This window comes from Xyrauchen texanus, chromosome 16, assembly GCF_025860055.1.
Source record: "Xyrauchen texanus isolate HMW12.3.18 chromosome 16, RBS_HiC_50CHRs, whole genome shotgun sequence".
NCBI lineage: Eukaryota > Metazoa > Chordata > Actinopteri > Cypriniformes > Catostomidae > Xyrauchen > Xyrauchen texanus.
The window spans coordinates 39922681-39949438 of NC_068291.1; the positions used below are offsets into that span (position 1 = coordinate 39922681).

Sequence of the window (26758 nt, forward strand, 5' to 3'; positions counted from 1 at the left end):
TTAAGATGCGTGGATTGACTGTCTCAGACACGGAGGCAACTGAGATTCGTCCTCCGCCACCTAGATTGAGGCGAGTCACTACACCACCATGAGGACTTGGAGCGCATTGGGAATTGGGCATTCCAAATTGGGGAGAAAATCCCCCCCTAAAAACATTCAGACCTTTGTTCTTACATCAAAGGATGATGGGCAGCAGCAAAATAGAAAAAAATTGCCTCTTTCAATATAATTAACATAAGGTGCTCCTTCAAACAGTACAGTGTAGCAGTTAACATCGCAAGTAATATTTCCATTAATTGGCTTAATCCCTGCTGTCTTTCGGAGGATATTATAGTTATAGACATGCTCATGGCCCTTGATGCTGTAAAGTGATGGTTCTGCCATCATGTCATTCTTTTTAATAAGGATAATTAACGGAAGTCTATGTTTGTTGCTTGGGCTGTCATTAGTCCATTAACCTGACACTATATATGGAATATGGTTCAGCAGTGATTGACAGTTATAGCTGAGCTCAGCTGCCCTAATTGCATTTCTAGCAGTGGCAAATAACTCACCTGTCCTCCGAGAGTGATTTACAAAGAACCAGATGCAAATTATTAGAATTCTGTCTTTATTGTCAGTCTTTGTAATGAATTTCTATAGGATAGGAAAAAGGTTTATTATTGTTATTATTATTATTATTATTATTATTATTAAAGAACAATTCCCTCACAACACAAATAGGCACTACATATTGCCTGACGTAAACTGACTTGTGAGGATAAAATATGAGAAGCCGCAAAAGGCCATGTGTTTCTGTGATCTTACCACTGTTAAGGGGTGTTGTTAGGTGCAATGCAACATACTACTGTAATGCATAGCCTCTCAGGATTATTGCAATAATAAAAGGCACTAATGTTCAATAAATAATTACCTTCATTAATGATAATAATCACAAGAAAAACTCTTCCACCAAGTACAGTAATCAGACTTATCTCACTGTCAATTCGGCAACAGAATGAACTCTGAAGGACAGGAAGACATAGACTGTGTATATTGCAAGGTTTGAGATGTGCTGCAATCTTGTTGCACAATTAATTGTCACAGCACATTTGAAAGCATTTTCACACATCAGTGACAGCATTACTATCGCCACACCACTGAGTTTTGCTAGACTAGTGAAATGTTAAAAGAATACAGAATCCTGTAAATAAGATTTGCTCGACACTTTTTGGAAAAAATCCAACTATTGTGTTGTAAAATACTCTTACTTACTATAGTCACATCAACATTCACTGCAGAGGTGCTCTATCTTCCTTCAAAACTCGCTGTGGTTTATCAGATGAACTCTTCACCTCTTGTCCTTCACACCCACACATACACACACACACACACCAACACACACAGAATATTGATGTTTGTCTGTGTTCACACTGCGTCACCTCACAGACTGCTGAAAGGTGCGGTGCAGATTAATGTACACTCATTAATGTTAGCAGCAAACATTTGATCGTAATCACATTTGGCATGTGTGAAATTTCACTTGCCTGTGTAGCCGCCCACATAGTCTTGCAAAATGATTTGTTATGGAGCACATATGACAAACACTGCCTGTGGAAAAACAACAAATATATACAAATTCATGGCACAATATTCTGCAACTTTTGTCTTGAAGTCTAAAACTACACAAAAATAAATAAACAAGTGTATTAATTTATATACTGTAATTTAAAATATATGAGTTAACCTTACACAATATTGCAGTGGTATCATAGCAGGTTTCAATACCATAGTCATATGCAATGGTATTCATTCGTTCTCTTTCTTTCCGTCCTTCTCTATCTTTCTTTCCATATTTCCTCTTTCCTTCTTTTCATACTTCTTTCCTCCTTCCTTCTTTATTTCCCCCTTCTTTCCTTTTTTCCTCCTCCCTTTCCTTAATGTTCTTTCTTTCTTTTTCTTTATCATTCCTTCCTTATTTCTTCCTTCATTCTTTCCTCTTTCTTTGTTTCTTTCTTTCTCTCCTCATCCGTTCTTATTTCTTTCCTTTTTTTCTTTCTTATTTCCTCCTATCTCCTTCCCTTTCCTTCATTTTATTTATTTCTCCTTCCTTATTACTTTCTTCCTCCATTACTTTTTTCTTCCTCTTTTATTCCTTCCTTCTTTCTTTTTTCTTTCTTTCTTTAATTGCATATTTCCTATTTCCTTCCTTCTTCCTTCCTTATTTCCTCCTATCTCCTTCCCTTTCCTTCATTTATTTCCTCTTTCCTTCTTTCCTCCCTTCTTTCCTCCTCCTTTCTTTCTTTACATCCATATTTACTCTTTTCTTTCTTCTTTCCTCATTCATTTCTCACATTTCCTTCCATCCTTTCTTTCCTGTTTTCCCTTCCTTCCCTTTTTCCTTATTCCCTCCTCCCTCATTCCTTCTTTCCTTCCTATCTTTGTTCTTTCCTCCTTCCTCATTGCTTCCTCCCTTCCTTATTTCCTCCTCTCTGTCCCTTTCTTTCTTTCCTGTTTTCCCTTCCTTTCCTTTTTTCTTATTTACTCCTCTGTCTTTCCTTCCATTCTTCATTCTTTCCTCCTCCCTTATTTCTTTCATCTTCATTCCTCATTGCTTCCTTTCCTTATTTCCTCCTTCCATCATCCTTCCGTCTTTCCTTCCTTCCCAACTTTTGTTCCTATTTTCCTTTTCTTCCTTTATCCTTCCTCCTCCATTCTTTTTCTTTCTTTCTTTTTTCCCTATTGCTTCCTTCCTTCCTCATTTCCTCCTTCCGTCCATCCTTCCCATCTTTCATTCCTATTTTCTTCCTGTCTTAGCTGTAATGGCTGTCCACTTTAAGATCATTAGAAACAGTGAAGGGCAACCACTTGAAAGGACATCTTATACCGTTTTAACACATCAAAGCCTGTATCATAACTGTTCTTCAGGTTTCACTTGATGTTTGGCCTTCCATTGTGCATTAAATGTCCTTTTTAGGAGAGATAAAACACAATTATAATGGCTAATAAATTAGCTGATGCATAACAGCTCTAGGAGATAGAGAAGACATATGTAATATATACCATCTCATGCATATGGACTATGAGTGTGCTCAGTTTTGATCTTCTCAAATGACATGAAGTATCATCAAAGTACTCTGATATTATGTAATATTGTTGCTGTCCATCTATTTTCAATGATTAAAGGAATAGTCTGCCATTGCTGCAGGAAATAATTATTTGTCCCTATGGCTACATAAAAAGAATGTAACAAGCCAAAATGACCCCTGAACCAACACAAAATTTGTAATTATGTTTTTCACAGCAGGATCCGGGCCACAAACTGAAATGGCCAGAGGCAAACAGAGCAAAATATCAGATCTTTTGAAGATACAGTCACATCTTTCGTAATCAATGGTCAGCCAGGCTGAAGTATCTGTAAATTAGATGCCTTGCTTGTGCCTCACAACCAGAGCTGGTTGCACAAGTTTTTAAACTTTGTTTCAGAGTGAATTCGTAAGCCTTGACCTACAGTAATGTGATGTGACCGCCTCACATAAGGTCTTTACATGTGTTCAGGGAGAACTCTAAAACACTCTTTCAAAACACTGAATGCACCACCACATTCAATGTCTCCATGTTCAGTATTGTATGTATTCTTCAGGAGAGATATTGAAGACTTGCACGACTTTCTGTGGTGTCCAGAATGGCCTCCAATTATTTGTGTGCACCTCAGCTCGGCTTGACACGTTCCTGAACTGTGTATTGATGTGCTATGGCACTTTTGGTGTCACCTTTGATGTTTTATTATTTTCAGATTAATTGAGTTGGAAAGGGATGGTTTTATCCTCTTAGTCAACATAAATGAAAATGAGAGACTCATTGGATTTTTGCTTCTTTTTAGGTGTCAATTTACTTGTCTCAGTTTTCCCCGAGAGTGTGGTTAAAAGGAATAGTTCACCCAAAAATGAAAAGTCTGTCATCATTACAAACTCACATGCTGTTATTTCTGTGGAACTCATAATACATTTTGAAGAATTTTCTTCAAGCTCTTTTTGATACAAAGACTGTTCATTAGGACCACATCAGTCAAGCTCCTAAAAAGACAAAAAAAAAAAAACAAGAAAAACCCCATGATAAAAGCACCATTAAAGTAGTCCATATGACTTCTGCTCAATTTTCCACGTTTTCTGAATGTTAGCTTTGTATGACGATGTTGTTATTCACTGATATTCTTCCTCATTTCCGAAGCTCTGAAATCTAATTTGCGCCCGTCTTCAGATTTAAAAATAGCTCGCTGCCATGTCACACCTGCTTTGATGTCATTGCTGGTAAATGACATTGGTTTTTGCATGTGTCGTAATCTAGCTGCCCAAGTTTGAATGTGCGGAATTAAAGGAACGGTTCACCCAAAAATTATAATTCATAATTTACTCACCCTTATGCCATCTCAATCTCGTTTGACTTACTTTCTTCTGCGAAACACAAAGGAAGAATTTATTTGAAGATGGAGATATGATGTTTCGTATCCATACAATGCAAGTCCATGGGTTCCAAAACTTCCAAGCTACAAAAAGGACATTCAGTAAAGGCAGCATAAAGGTCCATATGACTCTAGTGCTTTAATCCATGTCTTCTTAAGCGATATGATCGTTTTTGGGTAAGAACAGAACAAAATGTAACTCCTTATTTGAACTATAAATCTTGAAAACTGCAGTCCATTTGGCTGATCATGATTATAACATTTGAATAAATTGTTCCTTTAAAAATAAGTTTGAAGAGCTGTAGCAGAGAGGAAGATTTTCAGTGAATAATGACTTATTTTTCAGATCGGACTGCTTCAGAAGACTTGGGATTTAGTGCACAACTTGTATGAACAACTTTTATAGTCGGTTCCTGTTCTTGTCCTATTAAGAGCTCAACAGATGTGGCTACTGTAAACTGTCAATGAATGGAAAACAGCTGTGTGAAGATCCTTCAAAAATTCTTCTTTTGTGTTTCTCAGAAACCCCAGCTTACCGGGGTTAGTAAATAATAAAAAAAAAATGTATGGGTGAACCCTTCCTTTTAATTGGTGAAAATTGTCTTTAGGGAAAACTTAAGTCTGACTCTCTGAACTTATGCTGATAGACGGTTGAAATGCACACAGATGGTGTCAGTATGTTAAAGCAGGAACTGCTGTGTTTACAGTGGCTTTGTGTTTGTGGGAGATATGGGAGCTGTCTTTGTGAGCGCTCAATGCTCTATTTTCTCTGATTAGAATGTTCAACACAGCCATTGTTTCGTGCAGTTGCTGCACATAACTCAAAGTATCAAAGGTGCCTTCTAACAGGCATTGCCATAGAGACCGCTGAAGCTTGTGGTAAAATTGGAAAGCGTTTGTGTTTTGGTTGATGGGAGAATGGTTTTACTATGGCAACAGATGCAGAAGATGGAGGTGATGGATTAGCCAATGATAACAACACACGTGAAAAAAAAAAATCAGTTTTGCCCACTGTGTGCTTTTAAACTATATGATCCATCTCTGGGATGCATGCATTAATTCATTTCTTTCTTTACATTTGAAATCTTGAACACTGTTAAACATGTCTTGCCAGGTAACCAAAAGAAAAATGGGAACTTGGTCTCATAGAATCACGTTACTATACCTACATTTTTGCTAAATGATTTCACATGGATCGTTGTAAATTTATTTGTATTTTTTTTGTCACTAGAGGTGCTACAACAACAAAGACTTATATTCACTTTCACAAAAAATTACAAGTAAAACTACAATAACACTTTGTTTTTCCTCACACAATACTATGTTATGATGACATTAAATCACTACATGATTTGTAAGGTGATATATTTTAATGTTTGTGTTACTTAACGAACTACATAAGGAACTACATTTACAACGTGTATGAGTGTGAGCAAATTGCACTGTAGCTCAACTGAGAGAGCGCTGCAGTTGCGATGCAACTTGCGAGTCCAAAAGAGCACGCAAATCGACACAAGCTTAATGTGTCTTAGAAGCGTGACAAAATGACTTTGTTACTTCAACAATTGTGTTTTTCATCTCACATTTGCTTTTATGATACTATCGGTTAGGTTTAAGGTTTAGGGTAGGGTAGTACATTTTGTTGATTTAAAACTTGTTAGAGCATTAAGTTTTGGTAGAACATGTCACTCCCTTTTAGCATTAAAATTATTTTTTGAAATGGATGACTTGGACTGAAAAATAAAGCAGCCAGTAAGTGCCCAGTGTTGTTAGAAAATACTTTAATACTGTTTAAAAAGCATCCCAGAGTGATACCTCAAGAATTTGGTTGAGAAAATGTCAAGAGTACATGGCAAAAGGTGACTACTTCGAAGATAAATATAACAATTATTTATTTGGGATTTTTTTAGACACAACACAATTCCCATATTTCAATTTCTGTTCTTCCCTAGTTTTGATGATTTTAATATTATCCTTAAATGTGAATAATAATAAAGAATGAGTAAGTGACCATAAACCAGTAGTGTGTGTGTGTGTGTGTGTGTGTGTGTGTGTGTGTGTGTGTGTGTGTGTGTGTGTGTGTAGTGTAAGTTGTTAGTTAGTCATGTTGTTATATACTATATATATATATATGCATAAATGTATATATATATAGATATATATATCAGTCATATATATATATATATATATTTAATATGCAAAATTAATTTTCAAAGCAATATTTCTTAGAAAAACAAAAGTTCTGTCATTGTTTATTAATTTCTTGTAATTTCATTTCAAATCTGTGTGCTGTTGTTTTTTTAAGTAAAAATCCCTGAAAATCTTCCCCTGTGCTGGAGCTTTTAGAGGTGTGTTGACTGGATTTTCATGAATAACAACCTACATTTTTGTCTGTTTATCACACAAAGCTATCCTATGTCATCTGAAGACTTGGGATATCATGCACAAGTAGTGCGAACCACTTAAATGGTGATTTCATGGTGTTTTTTTTAAAGCTTTACAGACACGATGAACTGTCAAGAACTGCTTGAAATTCACATTTTGTGTTCCACAAAAATAATAGCAAATGAGGTTGGAACTACATGAGGTGGAGTAAATAATGACCACATTTTCAGATTTGAGTGAGCAATCCCTTTAAGGCTTGGACCGTGTAGAAATAGCTCTTTGAGATAACAACTTCACATTTTCATATTTTACATAGTTGTTTCTCATCTATTCTTCATTCAAGAACATTATTGACTTGGTGGAATAATATCTCATACAGCAGTTCATTCTCTAATTCTCAAAGTAATTACTGTGTAATTCACTGTGACAGGGGCCAAAACAATTGCCACTTCTCTGCTGCTAATTTCCGATCTTGATGTGCTTAGATATTGTTCCACGCTCCCTTGGGTCTAATAGAAAGAAATGATAGCTCTTCCATCGTCATAGTGGGAGGGAAATATTTCTGCCTTGAGAACAGAATGCATTACCCTTTGGGTTTCAATAGATCATACTTTAACTTCTGGATCAACAACAGCAACAGAGAGCCCACCTGAGGCACAACAAAACAAATTACCTTTAACCTTTAGTCTTAAACTTTGTGTCATGCTCAATTAATTTCCCCTGTTTTAAGGCCAGCGTCATGAATAATGTATAAACATTCAGCGCACAGACTCTGTCAGTCCCCTAGCTTTTCCCTGCCTTTAGGGGGAATTATGGATAGACCAAATGCAGAGAATTCCTGCACTTCTATTTATCATTGAGTCCCGCTTTCTGAGTGATTGATGTCACTGTCTGCAGAGGACTTAGAAAGGAAAGGAAGTGACATCATCTGCCTCATCTCCTAACAAGTTGGACAGGAACTGGGCTGCAGTAAGTTTGGAATGAAATACTAGCTTTGAAGTTTCTCTATAAGTTAAACTCAATCAACAGCATTTGTTGCATAAGGTTGATTACCAATATATATTAGCACATATGGCACAGGTACAGTGAGGAACTTACAATGGAAGTGAATGGGGCCAATCCATAAAGATTAAAATACACACTGTTTTAAAAGTATAGCCACAAGACGTAAACATTATACGTGTTAACATGATTTTGGTGTTAAAAAAATTGCTTGCCAGTTTTAACAATGTTGTGTGATTAATAAGCAATTTTATCACACTGAAATCATGTTAACATGAATAATGTGTTGTGTCTATACATTTGTAACCATGTTTATTTTAATGTTTATGTCTGGCCCCATTAACTTCCATTGGAAACGACTCACTGTATCCACTATATAGCTGATAGTGAAATAACAATGTGGATCATGAAACACAAAAAGAAAAATTCACTCTTTCAATTTAGAAACTTTCAAAGTTTCTATACATATGGACAGATGTTATCTGTGGCTTGTTTAACAAATGTGATCTTACTCCAGCAATTTCAGCATTATAAACGCGATGTGAGGTAGATCAGACCAATCATATTTGTGAATCAAAGTCTTGAGATATCGCAAAAGCACATGCATGTACATTTTTGAAGCCGAGCACAAAAGCAATTTGCAAAACTAAAATGAACTTTACCACACTAATGCAATTTTCAATTGAGCATGTATGTGTGGATTAGATTGTAAATCCGAAATGTGTATTTGGGCATTTTGGTGCCTTCGATGGACAAAACCCTTTCAAAGACAGTGACACTTGGTTATATGACAGACAGAGTGATGATTCAATTAATAATTAAAAGGTGTTCTTCAGGAGTTGAAAAAACATCCAAGCATACCTCCAAATGCTTCTTTCAATTTAACACAGATTTCTTTGCAGTGGATAGGATATTATGTTTTGGAAAGCTGAGTTTAAATTGCACAGTGATGTTTTTGCCCTGTCTCCTTAAAAGTGGAATTATTTTTGGAAGTCTAGAGATCAAATGCTGAGTGCGACTCTCCATCTTCAGTGCAGTATTATCCACTTCCCTAACTGCAGTGGCTAGTATCAGGTCTGTGTGTGCAATTTCACCCCCCCCCCTTCGATTGATTTAGGATAAAACATTTTAAAAACAAGAATTAGGGGTATCAATAAATTCTGAACAATTTACTTCCATTGTCTGATTAATGTGTAATCACATAATCCATTCAAAATTAACTGCCATCTAATTACAATTATTTTTTTAAATGTAACGTAATCTGATTACAAGTACTTGATTTTTGCAGTTTGGTTCATTAATCCAGATTACATGTAGTCTGTTACTACCCAGCACTCTCCACACACATCCTGTCATACTGCCAGTTGGAAACATAAAGTACCAAAAAAAAAACAGCTACAATTTGATCCTTTGTTAGCATATTATGTAATATGTATTATTTCTTTACAGTTCTAAGCTTGCACTATTGCTGATAGTTTAAGGAAGGACACGTTTCTCTGTCTGGCTCCCTGCCAAAAGGAAAGCGTAAAACCTCATCGCAAGTAGCAACGGAAACACAGGCAGAGCGCTGGGAGTTCAGATTAATGCAGTGTTGATTAATTTGGTGTGTGAGGAAAGACTTCAGAGCTGCATGAGTTTTATAGCTCCTCGTATGCCCTGAGACAGAAGGCAATAAAAAAACACACCTTTCAATGTTAATTTAAAGACTTACGGTTACACTTTACAATAAGGTTCTTTTAGTTAACATTAGTTAATGCATTAGTTATCATGAATTGACAATATACAATATATGTTTTGAAGCGATTATTAATCTTTGTTCAAGTTAGTTAATAAAAATAAAATATTTAATAATATACTATTTTAATTTAAAAAATATATTACTATTATGTTATAAGATTAATAAATGCTGTAAAAGTATGGTTCATTGTTAGTTTATGTTAACTGGTGTCAACAGATGAATCTTATTTGTAAAGTGTTACCAGACTTTCTCATAGATTTAAAGTAGGCTAGAAGAGAAAAAAGTAGGCTGTCCATCCGTCCGTCTGTCTGTCTAGTTCTGTCCGTCTGTCCGCCTGTCTGTCTAGTTCAGACCGTCTGTCTGTCTAGTTCAGACCGTCTGTCTGTCTATCTAGTTCTGTCCATCCGTCTGTCTGTCTATCTAGTTCTGTCCATCCGTCTGTCTGTCTATCTAGTTCTGTCCATCCGTCTGTCTGTCTATCTAGTTCTCTCCGTCTGTCCTGTCTGTCTAGTTCTGTCCATCCGTCCGCCTGTCTGTCTAGTTCGGCCCGTCCATCCGTCCGTCTACCTATCTATCTATCTGTCTGTCTGTCTGTAAATGCATTTGATGGCTTTTCAACCAAATTTAGAAAAACTATTCATGGTACCATAAAAATGGCAATGCATAGTTTTGGCTAATAGAAATTGTAAGTAATTTGCATAAACGCTCAACTTATCAAACACAACTTGCCCCAACCTGACATTTATGAAAAATTCCCCTTTCATTAAAACACAACATACATTTTTCACAATACGAAAGTGTAAAAGTATTGTTGAATGAATCTGAATGTTTTCCTAGTTATCCAACAACTATTGCAAAAATATGATAAAACTGGAATTTTAGCATAAAGAATAGAATACACAAAAATTATTTTCACTTAAAATTGTTTTGAACTATGTATTTGAATCTAAAACCACTGCTAGTGAAAACAAGCATTTGGGTTACTGGACATGGATGTGACTGTACAAAGGACATGGATAACTGGAAATGTATAATGTCTGAAGTATAAAAATGTTTATTAAAACTAATAAAAAATGTGATCACACTTTGCAATAAAGTTCCATTCGTTAACATGGATTAACAATGACCAATACTTATTAAGTATTTATTAATCAAAGTTCATTTCAACATTAACATATAGTTAATGCACCATGAACTAATGTGAACTACCAATTAACAATTGTATTTTTATTAACTAACATTAACAAAGATTAATAAATGATGTAAAAAAGATATTGTTAATTGTTTATTTATGATACCTAATGCAATAACTGATGTTAACAAATGGAACCTTATTGTAAAGTGTTACCAAAAATGCTATTCTCCAAGTTCATTCAGTGCAAAACTCTCACTTTGTACCAGGTAGTAGGAGCTGAAAATGGAAGTGAACTAAAAGAAATCTAGGAAGTCTAGAAATCATCAGCACTAGAGAGTCATCAAAGTAATTTAGCTTCAGCTGAGCCAAACGCACGCCCCTGTCATTAGCTAATAGAAATGCATAAAGATATTACATCAAAAGGACCACTAATTTAGAGCTGAGTTTGATTGCAAACATATACACACATTTATACAAAGTGGAGTCAAAAAGTAGCTTCTTTGGTATCTGTGTTTGTTGAAAGGGACAGTTAATCTTACTTTTATTGCATGTTTTTCTATATAATGAAAGTCCTTTTGTGTTCCATGGAAGAACGAACGTCATATGGGTTTGGAAAAACAGGACAAAATGTGATTTTTTTTGGCAAACTATCTCTTTAAGACAGGAAACAAATAGCATGTAGCTTTTCCGCACTGCTCGTGATTTTGGAAAGCTGTGAATCTGACTAAAGCTGTCAACCCTTATTCCTGTATGGGGTGTGAAATGTGAGGATGTCAGTGGAGCGCCACATCTAGTGATTAAAATGACCTACTACTGTTAGAGTATGGTGAGAGAGCAGCACCACTGGACCATAGGGCACACAATAACTGACAGTTCACACATCATTAACTCTGTCTAATGTCAAAATAACATGTGGAGAGGGGACTTTTTATTCTTATTTATAGTTTTTTTGATTATTATTATTTCCTCATGCTAGTGAACTATTTATACATGTACATTTATGAACTTACATCTGATATGTATATACTGTGATGGACAATGAAATTGAATCTTGAGTAAATATTGAGTAAAATCATTTTCATTTAATTTCAGCTATTTTCTCATTTGCCATCATGTCTAAATATGGAAGCTATATTGGCCACCCTGCTCTATAAACATATAACTTTGGTATAACGCACAAGGTAACCAGAAAGGGACTGTTTATGTAGAAAATATATATATATATATATATGTATACCCACGGCAATTACATGCATCTAAATTGTTTTGAACCTGGAACATTTATTCTATCAGGAAGACTCGCAGACTTGAGTGAAATTTAAAATGACATTTATTTGTTGAATATAAAACAGATATGTCTGGCGGTCCGAATAAGTTGTACTCGGAAGTAACCATCATATCCTGCCGGAGGTAGGAGGCAGGGGCGAGGAGCCTACCCCCGTGCAGGACGGGACTCAACTTGTGGTGGTGGGGTGGTGGAGGTTGCCATGTTAGCACAATGAAACAGCAGTGTGATAGATTGTGAGCAGACTTATTAAGCAATGGCTTACATGTGATTGGCTAAGAGTTACCTTGCTAGTGGTGCGATGATGTACAGCTGCTAGTCTTCCCGCTAGAACTACGCTGCGCTTACATTTCCAGTGCAAAGATTTATATTGTTATGTATTATGTACATTCCATCTAGAAAACAACAATCAATAGTATTACATTTCTATATCTTAATGAAGAAGAGAAACTCACTTCTCAATTCATTTGACATTGACAGACAAATATGTTCTTAAAGTAAATATAATGATACAGGCTGCAGCTAACCTTTAAAGTGTGATGACTGTCTATGCATATAAAAACCTCTCAGTGCCAAAAAAGCCATTTCTGACTAATCGCCTGCTTTGGTTACAAATATGATTGACAGGCACTTCCAGAAACATCCCTGTGTGTGTGCATGGCTATGCTCAGAATAGCATTCTACTAATACTTTTTCTGCAGTATATAATATTTCAATATCTGAATTTATGCATGGAATTACCAGTTGACCTATTACATTTGCCAGAATGTACTGTAGCTATACATCCAGAGTGTATTTCCAGTGTGGCGAATTAACTGGATGCAATATCAACCACAATCTCTATCCTGACACATTAGCTGCTTGATCAACACACAGTGAAATCATGAGGATTCGTACAACTTTTCTAAATTTAGCTAATTCAGATGATATGGTACGACTTCACTCGTAAGACTTTCACTACAGCCAATGATGTCGCTGCACATCGTTTCCATCTAATATGCATCAATGACTTGCTTCTGTCACACTCAACAGATTCCTATCATGTTACACACTCTACTGATCAGTTAGGTTTAGATAAGGGGTTTAGGTAAGGGCATAAGATTAATAAGCATGTCCGTGACACCTCCTGATTACTTCTGCGTTACACATCCGGGCATTTGCATGTCATGAAATTGTACAAATTCATGCAAACGTAATTGTACGAAATGGCAAAATCACAAATCTTTCAGTCATGTCCGACTCAATTAACTTTTTTGTTTACTAAAATGTAGAGATCGACAGATATTGGTTTTTAATGACCGATACTATGCAGATTTTTTTTTCTCTTTAAGAGTCAGATAACGATATGCATAACCAATATTTAATTCTTGTTTTATTTCTATTAGGCAGTTACATCTTACACGAATATTCTGGGTTCAACACAAGTTAAGCTTAATTGACAACATTTGTGGAATATTGTTGATTACCGCTAAAACTTATTTCGACCTGTCCCTCATTTTGTTTAAATGAAGCAATAAATTTATGCATTTGGCAGACGCTTTTATCCAAAGCGACTTACAGAGCCCTTATTACAGTGACAATCCCCCTGGAGCAACCTGGAGTTAAGTGTCTTGCTCAAGGACACAATGTTGGTGGCCGTGGGGCTTGAACCAGTGTCTTTCTGATTACCAGATTACCAGTTATGTGCTTAGACCACTACACCACCACCACCAATCCAATGTTTCAAATGTTTCTGTTTAAAGTTTTTACCCTAAAACCATAAAAATTATTATTTTAACAATTTACAGCTAAAATAATACACAAGTTTTAATGTAAGTGCTTTTATAAAATTATAAGCTTTGCATATCTGTGTTTAAACCCTCCAAAAATTTCCCCCATTCACTTTCATTGTAAGTGCCTCACTGTAACCTCCAATTTTGCTTTTTTAAAGAAAATGCCACAAATGCTGTTGATTTAGCTTAATAACCTCTGAATATGAACTGCTATACAAAACTAATACTGCTAAAGGTTACAAAGAATTCATTTAACTAGTTTTAGTTGCAATATAGTTCACTTGTGAAAGCTATGAATTTAATGCCCAATATAAAATAACTGATAACACATTAAGTGTAAAAGTATAAATATCCATTAAAAATATCTGTCAAACCATTTATAAATAACTTTTTAATTAATAAATCAAAAAACAGCGTTAACATTCAAATGTTACCAAATAGTGGATTTCTGTTGGCTCATAAAGACGTACTTTGATATACCTCAAAAAATTGATGGCAGCATCTTATTGGACATAGTTCCTTATTGTTGCACATCCAGTCAGTCCCCCACAGGCATCATCTTTAAGTCACTCGATTAATTACTGAAGCCAATTAAAGTGCCACGGGTATAGATATGATAAACATTAAATAAACAGAGATATTAAAAAATCCACTGTTAGCTTAAAGCATTCCACGAGGCAACACATAAATAATTAACAACACACACTGGACAGTTACAGATAGGTTTCATGTTCTTTAATATAGCGTGAGTGGGTGTTGATACAGATATTACAAATTAGTGCCTGGTGGCTTGTCGAAAATATTGAACCATATTCAGCCACATTAAAGCTGAAGTGTACCGATAACCAGTAAAAGGCTTAGTTCCAGTTGTCTCTGCATATTAAAGGAATACTCTGGGTTAAATACAAGTTAAGCTCATTTGACAGCATTTGTGGCATAATATTGATTACCACAAAAAATAATTTCAACTTGTCCCTCCTTTTCTTTAAAAAAGCAAAAATCAGGGTACTCCGTGAGTACTGAGTTGCTAGGGACGGTTGCTAGGGAGGGTAGAGTCACATGGGGTGATCGCAATTAGGGGTTCTCACTCTCAATGGGGCGCGTGGTAAGTTGTGCGTGGATCGTGGAGAGTAGCATGAGCCTCCACGTGCTGTGAGTCTCCATGGTGTCATGGACAGCGAGCCACGTGATAAGATGCACGTATTGACAGTCTCAGAAGAGGAGACAACTGAAACTTGTCCTCCGCCACCCGGATTGAGGTGAGTAACCGCACCACCATGAGGACCTACTAAGTAGTGTGAATTGGGCATTCGAAATTAGGGAGAAAAGGGTTAAACAATCATTTAAAAAAAAGTGCTCTTTTCATTTGACATTCCAGGAATGCTTCAATTAAGGTATTTTTGAATATGTGAATATGAATTAAATTTTAGTTCTTATTATTTCATGCTTCAAGTTTTGTTTATGATGTTGGAGGACAATGGTCATAAACATATCCATAACAGTTCCGACCCATGCTTCCATAAGTATTTTTCCATAGGGATTGCATAAAATCCTTCATAGCAGAATTCTAAGCCATGAACAAAACCAACCAGATCTGAGGTGAATCACAACATTAGAGTGGTGGTGCGTAGTGGGCTAAAGCACATTGCTGTAATCAGAAGGTTGCTGGTTCAATCCCCACAGCCACCAGCATTGTGTCCTTGAGCAAGGCACTTAACTCCAGGTTGTTCCGGGGGAATTGTCCCTGTATTAAGTGCACTGTAAGTCGCTTTGGATAAAAGCATCTGCCAAATGCATAAATGTAAATTAGAAGAAAAAATGAAGTAAAAAAGCATTTAAAAATCAGACAAAAAGACAAATGTACAAGACCGTGTACTCCTTTCATGAGGGAAGGAACCGCTATCCAATGAATCATCGCAAATTACAATTTAATTAAAGATTATAGAACACTAATGATTTAAAGTTGTTGAATAAAGGAAAAGAAACAATATGTTTTTAAGTTAATTGCAAAATGTTCAGGTATATAGAAATATATAAGTAGTTTGAGAGTGGATAGAGACCGACTTGATCATGAAAGTGGGTGGTCGCTGCTGGGTGTGTTGGTTGGGCTTTGTTGACTGTTATTCTCTGATTGGTGGATTTTTCTCTGCTGGATCACAGGGAGCAAAGTTCTTAGTGTTTATGCTGCATTCAAGTCGCATGTGGGATATTCCTACTGGATGTCTCCGATCTCCGACAGTACTTGGAATATGACGTGTATTGACAGTAGTTGGAATATGACGTATAAGGAAACAAAACTGCAAAACTCCTGTAGCTTAGCAGGTGTTTGAGACGTCTCCTGGCAACCCAACTTATAAACAATGCTGAAACACTAGCATTTGTGCTACAGGTGTACAATTATTAAAGGAAAGTATAATATATCATGTTTCATATTCCCGTTTCTGCAGATGTTTGATAAACAAGCTTGAATATAATTTAATGTGGGAACTTTGACTCATTTATCGATATTACTGAATAAAAGTGAATGTTTATCACTTGTATGTCTCACTGGTGGAACTGCTGTGCACTGAACAAGAACTTCTCAAATTCCTTTAAAGGTTGTGCACTGTGTCAACAAACGCATCTCCACTGAAAGCATTTAAACACACTCCTCCTGCAAACATGGATATAGGGAAAATGGGCCCTATGGGTTTTGTAGGCTCCATGGGAGTTGTAGGTCCCTGGGCTTCAGCCCACAGAAGCCCATGCGTTAACAATAAACAAATACAAATTGAGTGTCTGGGTCTTTACATACAACACCACTAACCACGAATATAACTTGGCTATGCAACGGAGCTGAATTTGTGGGAAGTTTTTGAGAGCTTTCTGTTTATGAACCAGCTGTGCATTAGTAGGCTACTTGAGTCAGGCACGATATACACCGATCAGCCACAACCACCATTAAAACCCTAATTGTTTAGGTCCCCCTCGTGCTGCCAAAAGAGCGCCAACCCACATCTCAGAATAGCATTCTCAGATGATATTCTTCTCAACACAATTGTACAGAGTGGTTATCTGAGTTAATGTAGACTTTGTCAGTTTAAACCAGTCTGGCCATTCTCTATTGACTGCTCTCATCAACAAGGCATTTCCATCCACAGAACTGCCGCTCCCTGGATGTTTTTGGCACCATTCTGAGTAAATTCTTGAGACTGTTGTGTGTGAAAATCCCAGAAGATCAGCAGTTACAGAAATACTCAAACCAGCCCGTCTGACACTACAATCATCCATGCGATTATCTAATCAGCCAATTGTGTGGCAGCAGTGCAGTGCATAAAATCACGCAGATACGGGTCAGGAGCTTCAGTTAATGTTCACATCAACCATCAGAATTGGGAAAAAATGTGATCTTAGTGATTTGGACCATGGCATGATTGTTGGTGCCAGACGGGCTGGTTTGAGTATTTCTGTAACTGCTGATCTCCTGGGATTTTCACACACAACAGTCTCAAGAATTTACTCAGAATGGTGTCAAAAATATCCAGTGAGCGGCAGTTCTTCGGACGGAAATGCCTTGTTGATGAGAGAGGTCAATAGGGAATGGCCAGACTGGTTCAAACTGACTAAGTCTACGGTAACTCAGATAACCACTCTGTACAATTGTAGTGAGAAGAATATCATCTCAGAATGCAATTCTGAGATACGGGTTGGTGCTGTTTTCGCGGCACAAGGGGGACCTACACAATATTATGCAGGTGGTTTAAATCTTGTGGCTGATTGGTGTATGCATGCAGGTATTTCCGACCTCTGCTTCTATATGCGCATTTATTCTTTCTTTTTACGTTTTTTTTTTTCCCCCAGGCTGCGATGGATACACTGACATGTAGTACACTCATTACATGTATGCTACACTTGAATGCGGCTGAATGGAACTGTGAAGGTTCATTAATTCAACAAGCTAATTCCATCTAAGTCGAGATATTTTAAGAATTTCAGTCAGCAAAGTTCTATTATATATCTTTTCCCATAATGAGTGAATTTCCACCTCTCTGTGTAAGGTCACTGCAGTGTGGTTTAATTAGCTGGATCAAGCAAAGTCAATTAGCTGGAAAAGCAAGAAACATTAACCCAAAACCTGCTGCATCTTTAGCATTGAATTTCTTCCAAGAGATTGCTTATCAAATCTGATGCATATTTCGCATTGAAATGCAGCAGTCCTTATGGGGATCTCTTTCAATTATTAATAATGGTGTAAGGAATACTTGATTCTTTACTCACCCTTATATTGTTCCAAACTAATTTTGTTATTCTGCCAAGTATCTTTTGTGTTCTACAGAAGAAAGTCAGTCATATCGGTTCGAAACAGTATGAGGGTGAGCAAATGACAATTATTTTTTTTGGGTGAGCTGTACTTTTAAGTCACTGGTGTCAGTCGAGTAGTTGAGACCGCATCAGAGGATTTCCTTTGGGAATGACGATTTCTTTTCATGCTCAAGCTCTGTGACAATATGCTTTGTTTCTACTCTCAATGCCTGAAAGATATGAGACGACATTCTGCAGTGCAGTACTTATAATAAAATGCATTGAGACACACTCCTGCCAAGCAGATTTGGGTTTTCATCGCCAAAAAATGGCTTGATGTCGTCTCCCAGGCAACTGGTTTGTTTCAACACATTTTATTCTTCGGTCACAAGTTGTTTTTTTTTTTCATTTTGAGCTATGATCTGCCATCTTAATGTGTGGACAAGGAGGTAAACATCACCTTAAATGTAAGAAAATGTTAGATGAAAGTATAATTGAAAAGGATATTTAACCCCAATATTAAATGTCATTTTACTCACCCTCACGTTGCACAAACATGACTTTCATATTATGGAAAAAGATGCAATGAAAATGAATAGAAACCAAGGCTAACACTACCTAACATGTACTCTTGTTTCACGGAAGAATGTCTTTCAGGTTTGGAACAACATGAGGGTGAGTAAATGATAGTAAGGTAAGATACTTGGTCTGTAATAAACCAATCAGTAGAGGAATTCACAGGGGTTGCTTTTGGCTTTCACGACCACTGAGGTGAAATCAGTGGGAAAATTAATTTAGATTGCCACGTAGAATCTCAGTACCCAGCTAACAAAAAAACGTCCCCAGAACGTCCCCTGAACGTCCACTGCGAACGTTCCCTGAACGTCTTCGTGTAGGGTTCTTTAAACGTTCGCAGGACGTCGTGGGGGACGTTAGCGGGACGTTCGCAGGACGTTGCGGGGACGTCAGCGGGACGTTCGCAGGACTTCGCGGGGACGTTCGCGCGACGTCCCGAGGGACATTCACGGGACGTTTAGAAAACTTTCGGGGACCTTTACGGAACTTCACTAGAAGTCCTTTTAACATCTTAACACCCTTTTATAGTGTAGCATTAGTCTGATAACACAAAATTGAACAACCAAGGAACAAACACACAACAAGGAAAAACACACAAATTCCGAATATCAGGACACAAAAATACTTTTATTTTCATAAACAAAAACGTGTGTGTGTGTTTGCGTGGAGTTGCCAAGTTTCCATGTTGAAGCGTTACTCCTCCACATCTGATTCCACCCTTGGAACCTAAAACAAAGTAACAAAATGTAAACCTTTAGGTTTTATCTTAAATACAGCTAGTTTTCTATAATTTAAATATTTTTAAATGGGCTACAGAGGATCATTGTGCCCTAGGCTAGAAGTGATTTTATTCAAGAACACATTGTGCGGTTATACTTTGTTTTACGGTGTCATTGACAGCGTAATTATATATTTAAGTAATATTATACATGTAGGCTACTTACTATAGAGTTAGGGTAGGATTAGGGTTTGGTTGAGGGTTAGTTGCATGTAATTATGCATAATTATGCTATTGTAAGTAGGCTACATGTAACAAGGACACTGTAAAATAAAGTGTTACCGCATCGTACCCACTGTCTGTTTGCATACACACACGACACAAGCACAGCATCATAGAGATGTATGAATTCGGGAAGTCTCCTGGTACTGAGTACAAATTCATGCATTCATTCTGCGTGCTCTTTATACACATAAATGACCTTTTACTTGCCGATACACACCTTTTTAGTATAAAGCCTATACGCGCTTTTTTAGGCTATGATAGGCTACACACACAAAAATAAGTCATCTTCAAAAATGCTTAAAGATCATACAATTTTAACTTATTTTTTCATATATCATATTAACAATGACAACAGGTCTATATTTGTCAAGTAGCAAGACATGCTTAAATATGCAAACATTATATTTGATTAGACACATGGCAATTCACCGAATCATCTTGCTCAAACACTTTTGGAGCACCCATGCAGGTGAAAAAGACGTAGACATATACTAAATGTATTAAAAATGTACTTGAGTATGTTTTTAGTAAAATAAACTTTTTGCCAGGGTTGATATTGTCCCCACCACCTTTTAAAACATCTCGCGGCACGGATTGTAGGCTACCAATAAAAATAAATATTGTAGCCTACTGCAGCCTACTGTACGGAGTGGGGGGATTTGGTGGTGTAAATATATTTATTCTGAAGCAATATTTTCAGATTTGACACGCTTAAATCTTCATATTTGTGATATTTACCCCAGTGTGTTATTTATTTTTATTAAGACAACTTTACGTTATTAAATGTATGTATCATCTTTCATGTCAAATTGTTACATTTGATCAATAAATTCAGTTATAATAATAAGAGGGCTGTTACCCATTACATTAAATAATTCGCACTGCAAAATTACAACTGCAATAAATAATGTTATGAGATTGATGTTTTAAATAAATGTTTGAATATACAAATAAAAAAATGCAATGCTTGAACATGAAACTAAACCGCCAATAGGTGGCGGCATGTGACCGTCTTAATTAGTGAGTCATAATTGAGTCATTCATACAAAAGATTCCTTCAAAACGCTGAATCGTTCAGTAACTGCGCTGCTGTTGGAACTATTTTCGTCGGCAAAATAGAACATAAACAGTTGATATTGTTTGTGTCTAAAATGTAAATAGCTTAATAATACATATTAACTACGCTACTTGATTAATGAACTATAAATTCAATGTAACATTTTCAATCGTGATATTAATATTTAGCAAAAAAGCTCCCTTTGTTGTTTTATTTATAACATATGATTGTTTAACATAACACCACTAACGTTTGATTTTTTACCTCAGTGCATTTCTTCTGTGAGTTTTGTGTGCTGTTTCACTCATTTGTTTTTATTTCTCCACGAATGTATCTAAGCCTCAACGCGACATTGTTACCAGAAATACACCCATTATCAACCGCTGTTTAACGTTACATTGAATGTAATAAAATCACAATCATTCTTACGTTTCGGTGCTTCCCTGGTTATTGTTTTTTTGTCACTAAAATTAAGTTACTCGTCCGGTCGGTCAAGTACAATAAAAGTACTTCGACCCCCTCCCCCTGCGAGCTGCTGCGCCACCCCATAATCCCGCTGACAAGAGTGGAAGACTGCAGGCTGCACCGTCATTGCTAATTGGTAAGTGCGTTATTCAAGTATCATTTAGGAAGTACATTATAAAAGTAAACTGGTGTTGATGTCATGTTAGTCTGTTACATAATTATATAGGCTGAATCGGTGATATTTGCTTATTATTCACCAAAATTGCTGAATTTAATTCACCAAAACCCCCCTGCTTTTTACCTGACATCTTTGAAAGACAGATGCAATGATTAATGCATCCATGGCCAGGATATAATTATAAAATATGACATGATTTTAAAAGTTATTATTTTAAGCCTATTTGGAGAGAGAGATGTTTATAATGTGACAATATGTCAGTCATCGTGTGATAACGAAAATATAACTAGGCCTACTACTACTTGTTCTAAGCAGGTGTTGTCAGTGAACAGGCTGTAAAACTGTTGTCTAAGTTACAGACACTCATGAAAAACTGATGCTAATTATCTGGGAAACATTGTCTAACATCAGTCAAGTTGTCATTTTTTGTGTCAAACAAGTTGTTTTTATAACATTAAAACAGGCGATCATGATTTATCTTGAATCTTACCCAGATACAATAGTGCTATTTTCTGATTGGCTATTGTAGGGTAGAGTGAGTATAGTTGAGACACTTTTTTCGTTTTGATATTTCACACAAAAATAGATACTGAAAAGAAGTGAATTTCCACATGACATGCCACATGACATTTCATTAGCTTGTAGACTAAGATATTATCAATCAATAATACCCATGAGTAGTTTATATTTTCCACAATTAGCTCATAAAAATAAGGTGCTTTTTGTCTCAACTTTGTCTCAACTGTACCCATATGTGGTACAGTTGAGACACCCATTTTTAATGATGTAAAGGTAAACTAATCGTTCATTGCAAATATAATAAATAAAGACAAATAAATAAAATAACAATTGTGCAACATGTTTGTTTATTCATCCATTTAAATTAATTAATTTTGTTTAAATTGGCTTTATGCACAGCTGCACTACTTCCTGAACTTCAGCCAGCTCCTTTGTTTCCTGTCTGCCATTATTGGACAAACTGATTAATCCAGGTGTGCCTGACCTCAGTAGTCACAACAACAATAATCAGACACACCTGGATTAATCAGTTTGTCCAATAATGGCAGACAGGAAACAAAGGAGCTGGCTGAAGTTCAGGAATTAGTGCAGCTGTGCATAAAGCCAATTAGCACTGGTAAAAATTTATAAAACAGAAACAATATATTTTATATATTATTTAATAATACAGTTTATTTATCACAAATATCCAATTTTAATTTAATTTTGCGGCTTATGCTGGCTAATTACTGACGTTTAACCTTGTTTTTCACTGTGTTCACATATTAGATGGAGAAATAATTACAGAGGGATTTATGGATATCTGCTTTTGTTATCCTGTAAATCAGAATATACTGTCTATGAATATGTTGCCCATACCTCTCTATCATTTATCAGTCTTTTACTTCTCACTAATTTAGACTTTTGTTTCCACAGGTGGGAATGCTGTCCTCCATTGGTTGAAGAGATACCAAAAACATCATAACCAACCATGGCCATTATGGCTCGTAAGTATTATATATAGATGCCTTTCACTTTACCTAATCACCACTCTCGCATTCATTACTCACTACTCTATGAAGGTAAAAAGTATCAACACCCTAGAGCACGTAGATGTGAATTTGAGAACTTGTACAAAAAATAATCATATTACGTGAACATTTACACTTGCAACTCAGGGGCGGTGAGAGAGAAGGGGTGGCAGGGTGTTCAAAGCAATGTGTTTAATTGTACGTTAAGCATCTCCCTCCCATTGAAAACGCTTAATAGACCAACAGTTATTAAAAAAACCACACAATTCGTTATACATTATTAATAAAACAAAGGCAGCAGGTTTATTTGCACTGAACACAAATTTGCTTTCTTTCGTCATATTCTGTGCTCATCTGCTTTTCTGTACAATGCATTATTAGTATGGTGTTTACTGAGTTTGATAATATCATTTATTTCTTTATATATCAGTCTAATGCATTAAGCCATGTTAGCATCTCAGAGCGTCTCCCTTTCTCTCTCACCGCCACTGAGTTGCAAGTGCACAAGTTAGTTTTGCAACGAAATTTGAAATTGTAGTGACAGATTTGAGAAGTGCCTAATTGAGGTTGTACTGCGATTAAAGGCAAATATATATATTACAAGTTTGTGACTGTCATTGTATTTCTGTGAATGGCATTTTTCACATTTGTGACTACTTGTCTGCAGCTTCAAATTCAGAATATATATATTTTTTTTGTCTTTTGTCTGCGAGTGCAAATTTCAACATTCAACTTCAGATTTTAATTTGACAGGTTTTCACATTGGAGCTGTGAGTGTAAATGTTCACGTACAAGTATGAATATTTATTGTACAAGTTCTCAAATTCACATCTACGTACTCTCCAGTGTTAATACTCTTTTAAAAGTAAGCCTACTTATATTGTGAGTTTTTGGACAAAATCCTCTTACCTGAACATTTTTCTTTGCTTTCTCACGATGTGGAGCATGCTTAAGGGTCACGGCTATCATGTCTTCCACACTCTGGGTCTTGTGGTGTGGATACACCTTACTGCAGGCACCTTCAAGTTATAGTTCACAGTAAGTATAACTAGATCACAGACACATGTAGAAAGTATTATTCTCGATAGTACTAAAAATCCATCATGTTCTCATAACAGATAATTTTCCACTTATATATTTATATGCTAAGTTTGAATGAATATTTCAATCAAAGAGAATGAATCTATCACATTCAACTTGCGCTTTTTGCAATCTTGGAGACAGGATCTCTTGAGTAATGTTTTGAACTTACGTATGATCGCATCATTGATCAGCAGTTGCTGAAATGCCCGTTTTCCTTTTCTCCCTTTGTAGCTGTATTCAGCCCAAAGGGAATTCTCTCCGATTTTTTTAGCATTCTTCTAATGCCATCCCCCAAACTGCCTGCACTCTGAAGACAAAGATATCGAATCTACATACAAACAACAACAATCAGTTATCAAAGAACAGTGCCAAGAAATTGCAGCATAACATAAAACAGCATTTGTTTCAGCACATACAATCTTCTTGCGAAACTCAACAGCTTTCAGCTTTTCGCACAGCTCTTCCAATTCCTCCACTGACTTGCAAGGCTCCTCTAGCACCTCGAATAGGTCCAAGGCAGAGGTGCTTTGCTGGTTCACAGACTGCAGTCCAATAGCTGTTTTAATATCGGCATGGATTTGGTCAAGTTTCAGCAGTATTCTTCTCTCCAAGCCATCAAATAGCTGAGAGATATCTGTGAAAACATTGTGAAAACATTGTCTCTCTCTCTCTCTCTGATTTTTTTCTCAATTTTAGTAATTATAGCCATTCAGCATTACAGTATAATTAAAATCTATCAATTTTAACATTTATGTAATAAATGCTTCAAATAACACTATTGTAATCAATGCAACAAAAAAGGCCTATGCCCTTCAAAATATTATATATATATATATATTATAGCAAATGTCAAAAGACAGATTAAACAGAGCTGATTCATATTAAAGAAAGTATGACTGTTAGAATCACAATGCCTGTACATATCTATCCAGGTCATCTGTATATATGTGTATAAAGTCTTTCTTCGTACCTTGAATCTGCTGGCTTGTAGAACTGGACTGTGGTTGGAGTGTTGAAGCAGATTGAACTGTAACCACATCAATCAAAAAGATTCAATGTTACAATGCAGAAGTTTTCTGTTATCCTGCTCACCTAGGCTTCATTTATTTGATCAATGTGAAAGTCGAAACCGTTATAATGTGAATTATTACTACAGTTTTTGTACTGTAAATGTAAATGACTAAATGCAGTTTAATTACTAAATACATTTATGTGATGGCAAAGCTGAATTAGTATAGTCTTCATGATCCTTCAGAAATCATTAATATGCTGATTTGCTGCTCAAGAAGCATTTATTATTATGAATGTTGTAAAGAGTTGTGTTGCTGTTTTATTTAATTTAGTTTAAAAAAGTCCCAACCTTAAACTTCTTTCTATAATTACTCAGTTACTGAAAAATTAAAACTCAAAATGTACTCACAGGAAGGAGCATTGGGCAACATCAAATGAGTTTGTTTTTGTTTTTTTCTTTTTGGCTGCAGTTCCTCATCTAAGGTAAAAATAAAAAAAGAACTGAGTGAAAAAGACATAACATTGTTTAAACCTATAAAAACTAAATAACAGTGGTCTTACCTTCATCAGTCTCAACAGCTGAAAAAAAAAAAAAACAGTGACAGCAATCATGTAGGCAATATTGACTTCTCTTCATATATATATTTTAAGTGACATTAATTTTCTACTTACACTCAAGTGTAGTTTCTGCTAATGTTGATCTGTTTTTTGATTTTGTTTTCTTTTTCTTTGCTTGTAAGCTGGTAATGTCATCTTCCAGGCCAAATGGAATAATGAAAATATAGAATTAGGTTATATAGTTAAATAAATTCTCCTTTTAAAAATCCTCACTGATATTTAAAACCCTTTTTTTTTTTTGGTATGAGCACACCACAATGAATTCACCTTGAGACGACCCACCATTCTCATGAACTGCAAAACAAAATTTAATTAAACATTAATAGAGAACACAAATTTTGGCTTTTCATAATCATTCTCATTTCAGTTATAGTTTATATGCTTACAGCTTTGAGCCTGTTTTGCCCATCTGGGCTGGCTGGGCAAGACTTCTTCCTCTGCAAAAAACAAATTAAAAAAATTACCTTTCATAATAAATTAGGGAAGATCTTTAACCTATGTATTATACCATATCTAAATACCTCTAAATCGTCTAGGGGGAATGACTTTTCTCCCCCTATTCTCATCAGAGTCCTCAACATGCGACGTTTCTTGGGCCTTTCTTGCCCGAAATCTTGCGAGACCATAATTATCTGCTCACAAAGCAGCATAACTTATTATAGAAATATTTGCTATTGTTTTGTCTTGATTAAAAAGTTTGTAAGGTATTATTTTGCATACTTTACCTGTGTCAGAAAATATTCTGACTTGATGTTTTGACCACAGCTTCTTGTCTGGAATGGCACATTTTTTACCATAATACCAGCGTTCACGTGAGGCCAGTAGCAATACAATACCTTTCAGACATAGATGTATTTGTTTTCATTTGCACATTTACAATAAACCTGTTTAATATTTAACATTTATTTTTATATATATGGACTTCGTCTTACCTCATTATTTAACTCCAACCAGCTGGATGGAGCCACCTCAACTTCATTGTGCTCAATAAAATGAAGCACAACATAAGCGTAAATAATCCTGTATTAAACAGAAAAGTTAAAATATAATTTGTTGAAATTTTTATAATTAGTTATGAATTGATCCATAGGACATGCTCTAACCTCATGAATAAATTATGATAATGGCTGTTTTGTATCAGATCCATTTGTTCCATTTTGATCCTCCTTGTTTTCTTACACACACACACACATACATAT

At 35.9% G+C, this 26758-nt stretch overlaps 1 protein-coding gene across 1 annotated transcript; it reads right to left on the bottom strand.

Moving 5' to 3' along the window:
• Positions 1–19036: 19036 nt before the first annotated feature.
• Positions 19037–26538, bottom strand: LOC127656779 (uncharacterized). The gene is made up of 13 exons (XM_052145240.1): positions 26511–26538; positions 26285–26395; positions 26081–26191; positions 25946–25996; positions 25827–25853; positions 25614–25694; positions 25503–25520; positions 25351–25419; positions 24901–24957; positions 24347–24564; positions 24100–24258; positions 23757–23866; positions 19037–19341 (listed from the first exon to the last, which is right to left on the bottom strand). The coding sequence occupies exons 1-11, from the start codon at positions 26536–26538 to the stop codon at positions 24118–24120; spliced, it is 912 nt and encodes a 303-aa protein (XP_052001200.1). The 3' UTR covers positions 19037–19341; positions 23757–23866; positions 24100–24117.
• Between the last annotated feature and the right edge of the window lie 220 nt (positions 26539–26758).

What these genes read in the sequence shown, in the direction of transcription:
- LOC127656779 (XM_052145240.1), bottom strand. Translation starts at nt 26,538, where the DNA reads ATGAAGTTGAGGTGGCTCCATCCAGCTG. An exon ending in TCCCCCTAGACGATTTAGAG is followed by an intron (nt 25,997 to 26,080) that starts GTATTTAGATAT and finishes TGTTTTTTGCAG; the next exon opens with AGGAAGAAGTCTTGCCCAGC. An exon ending in GGCAAAACAGGCTCAAAGCT is followed by an intron (nt 25,854 to 25,945) that starts GTAAGCATATAA and finishes TTTGTTTTGCAG; the next exon opens with TTCATGAGAATGGTGGGTCG.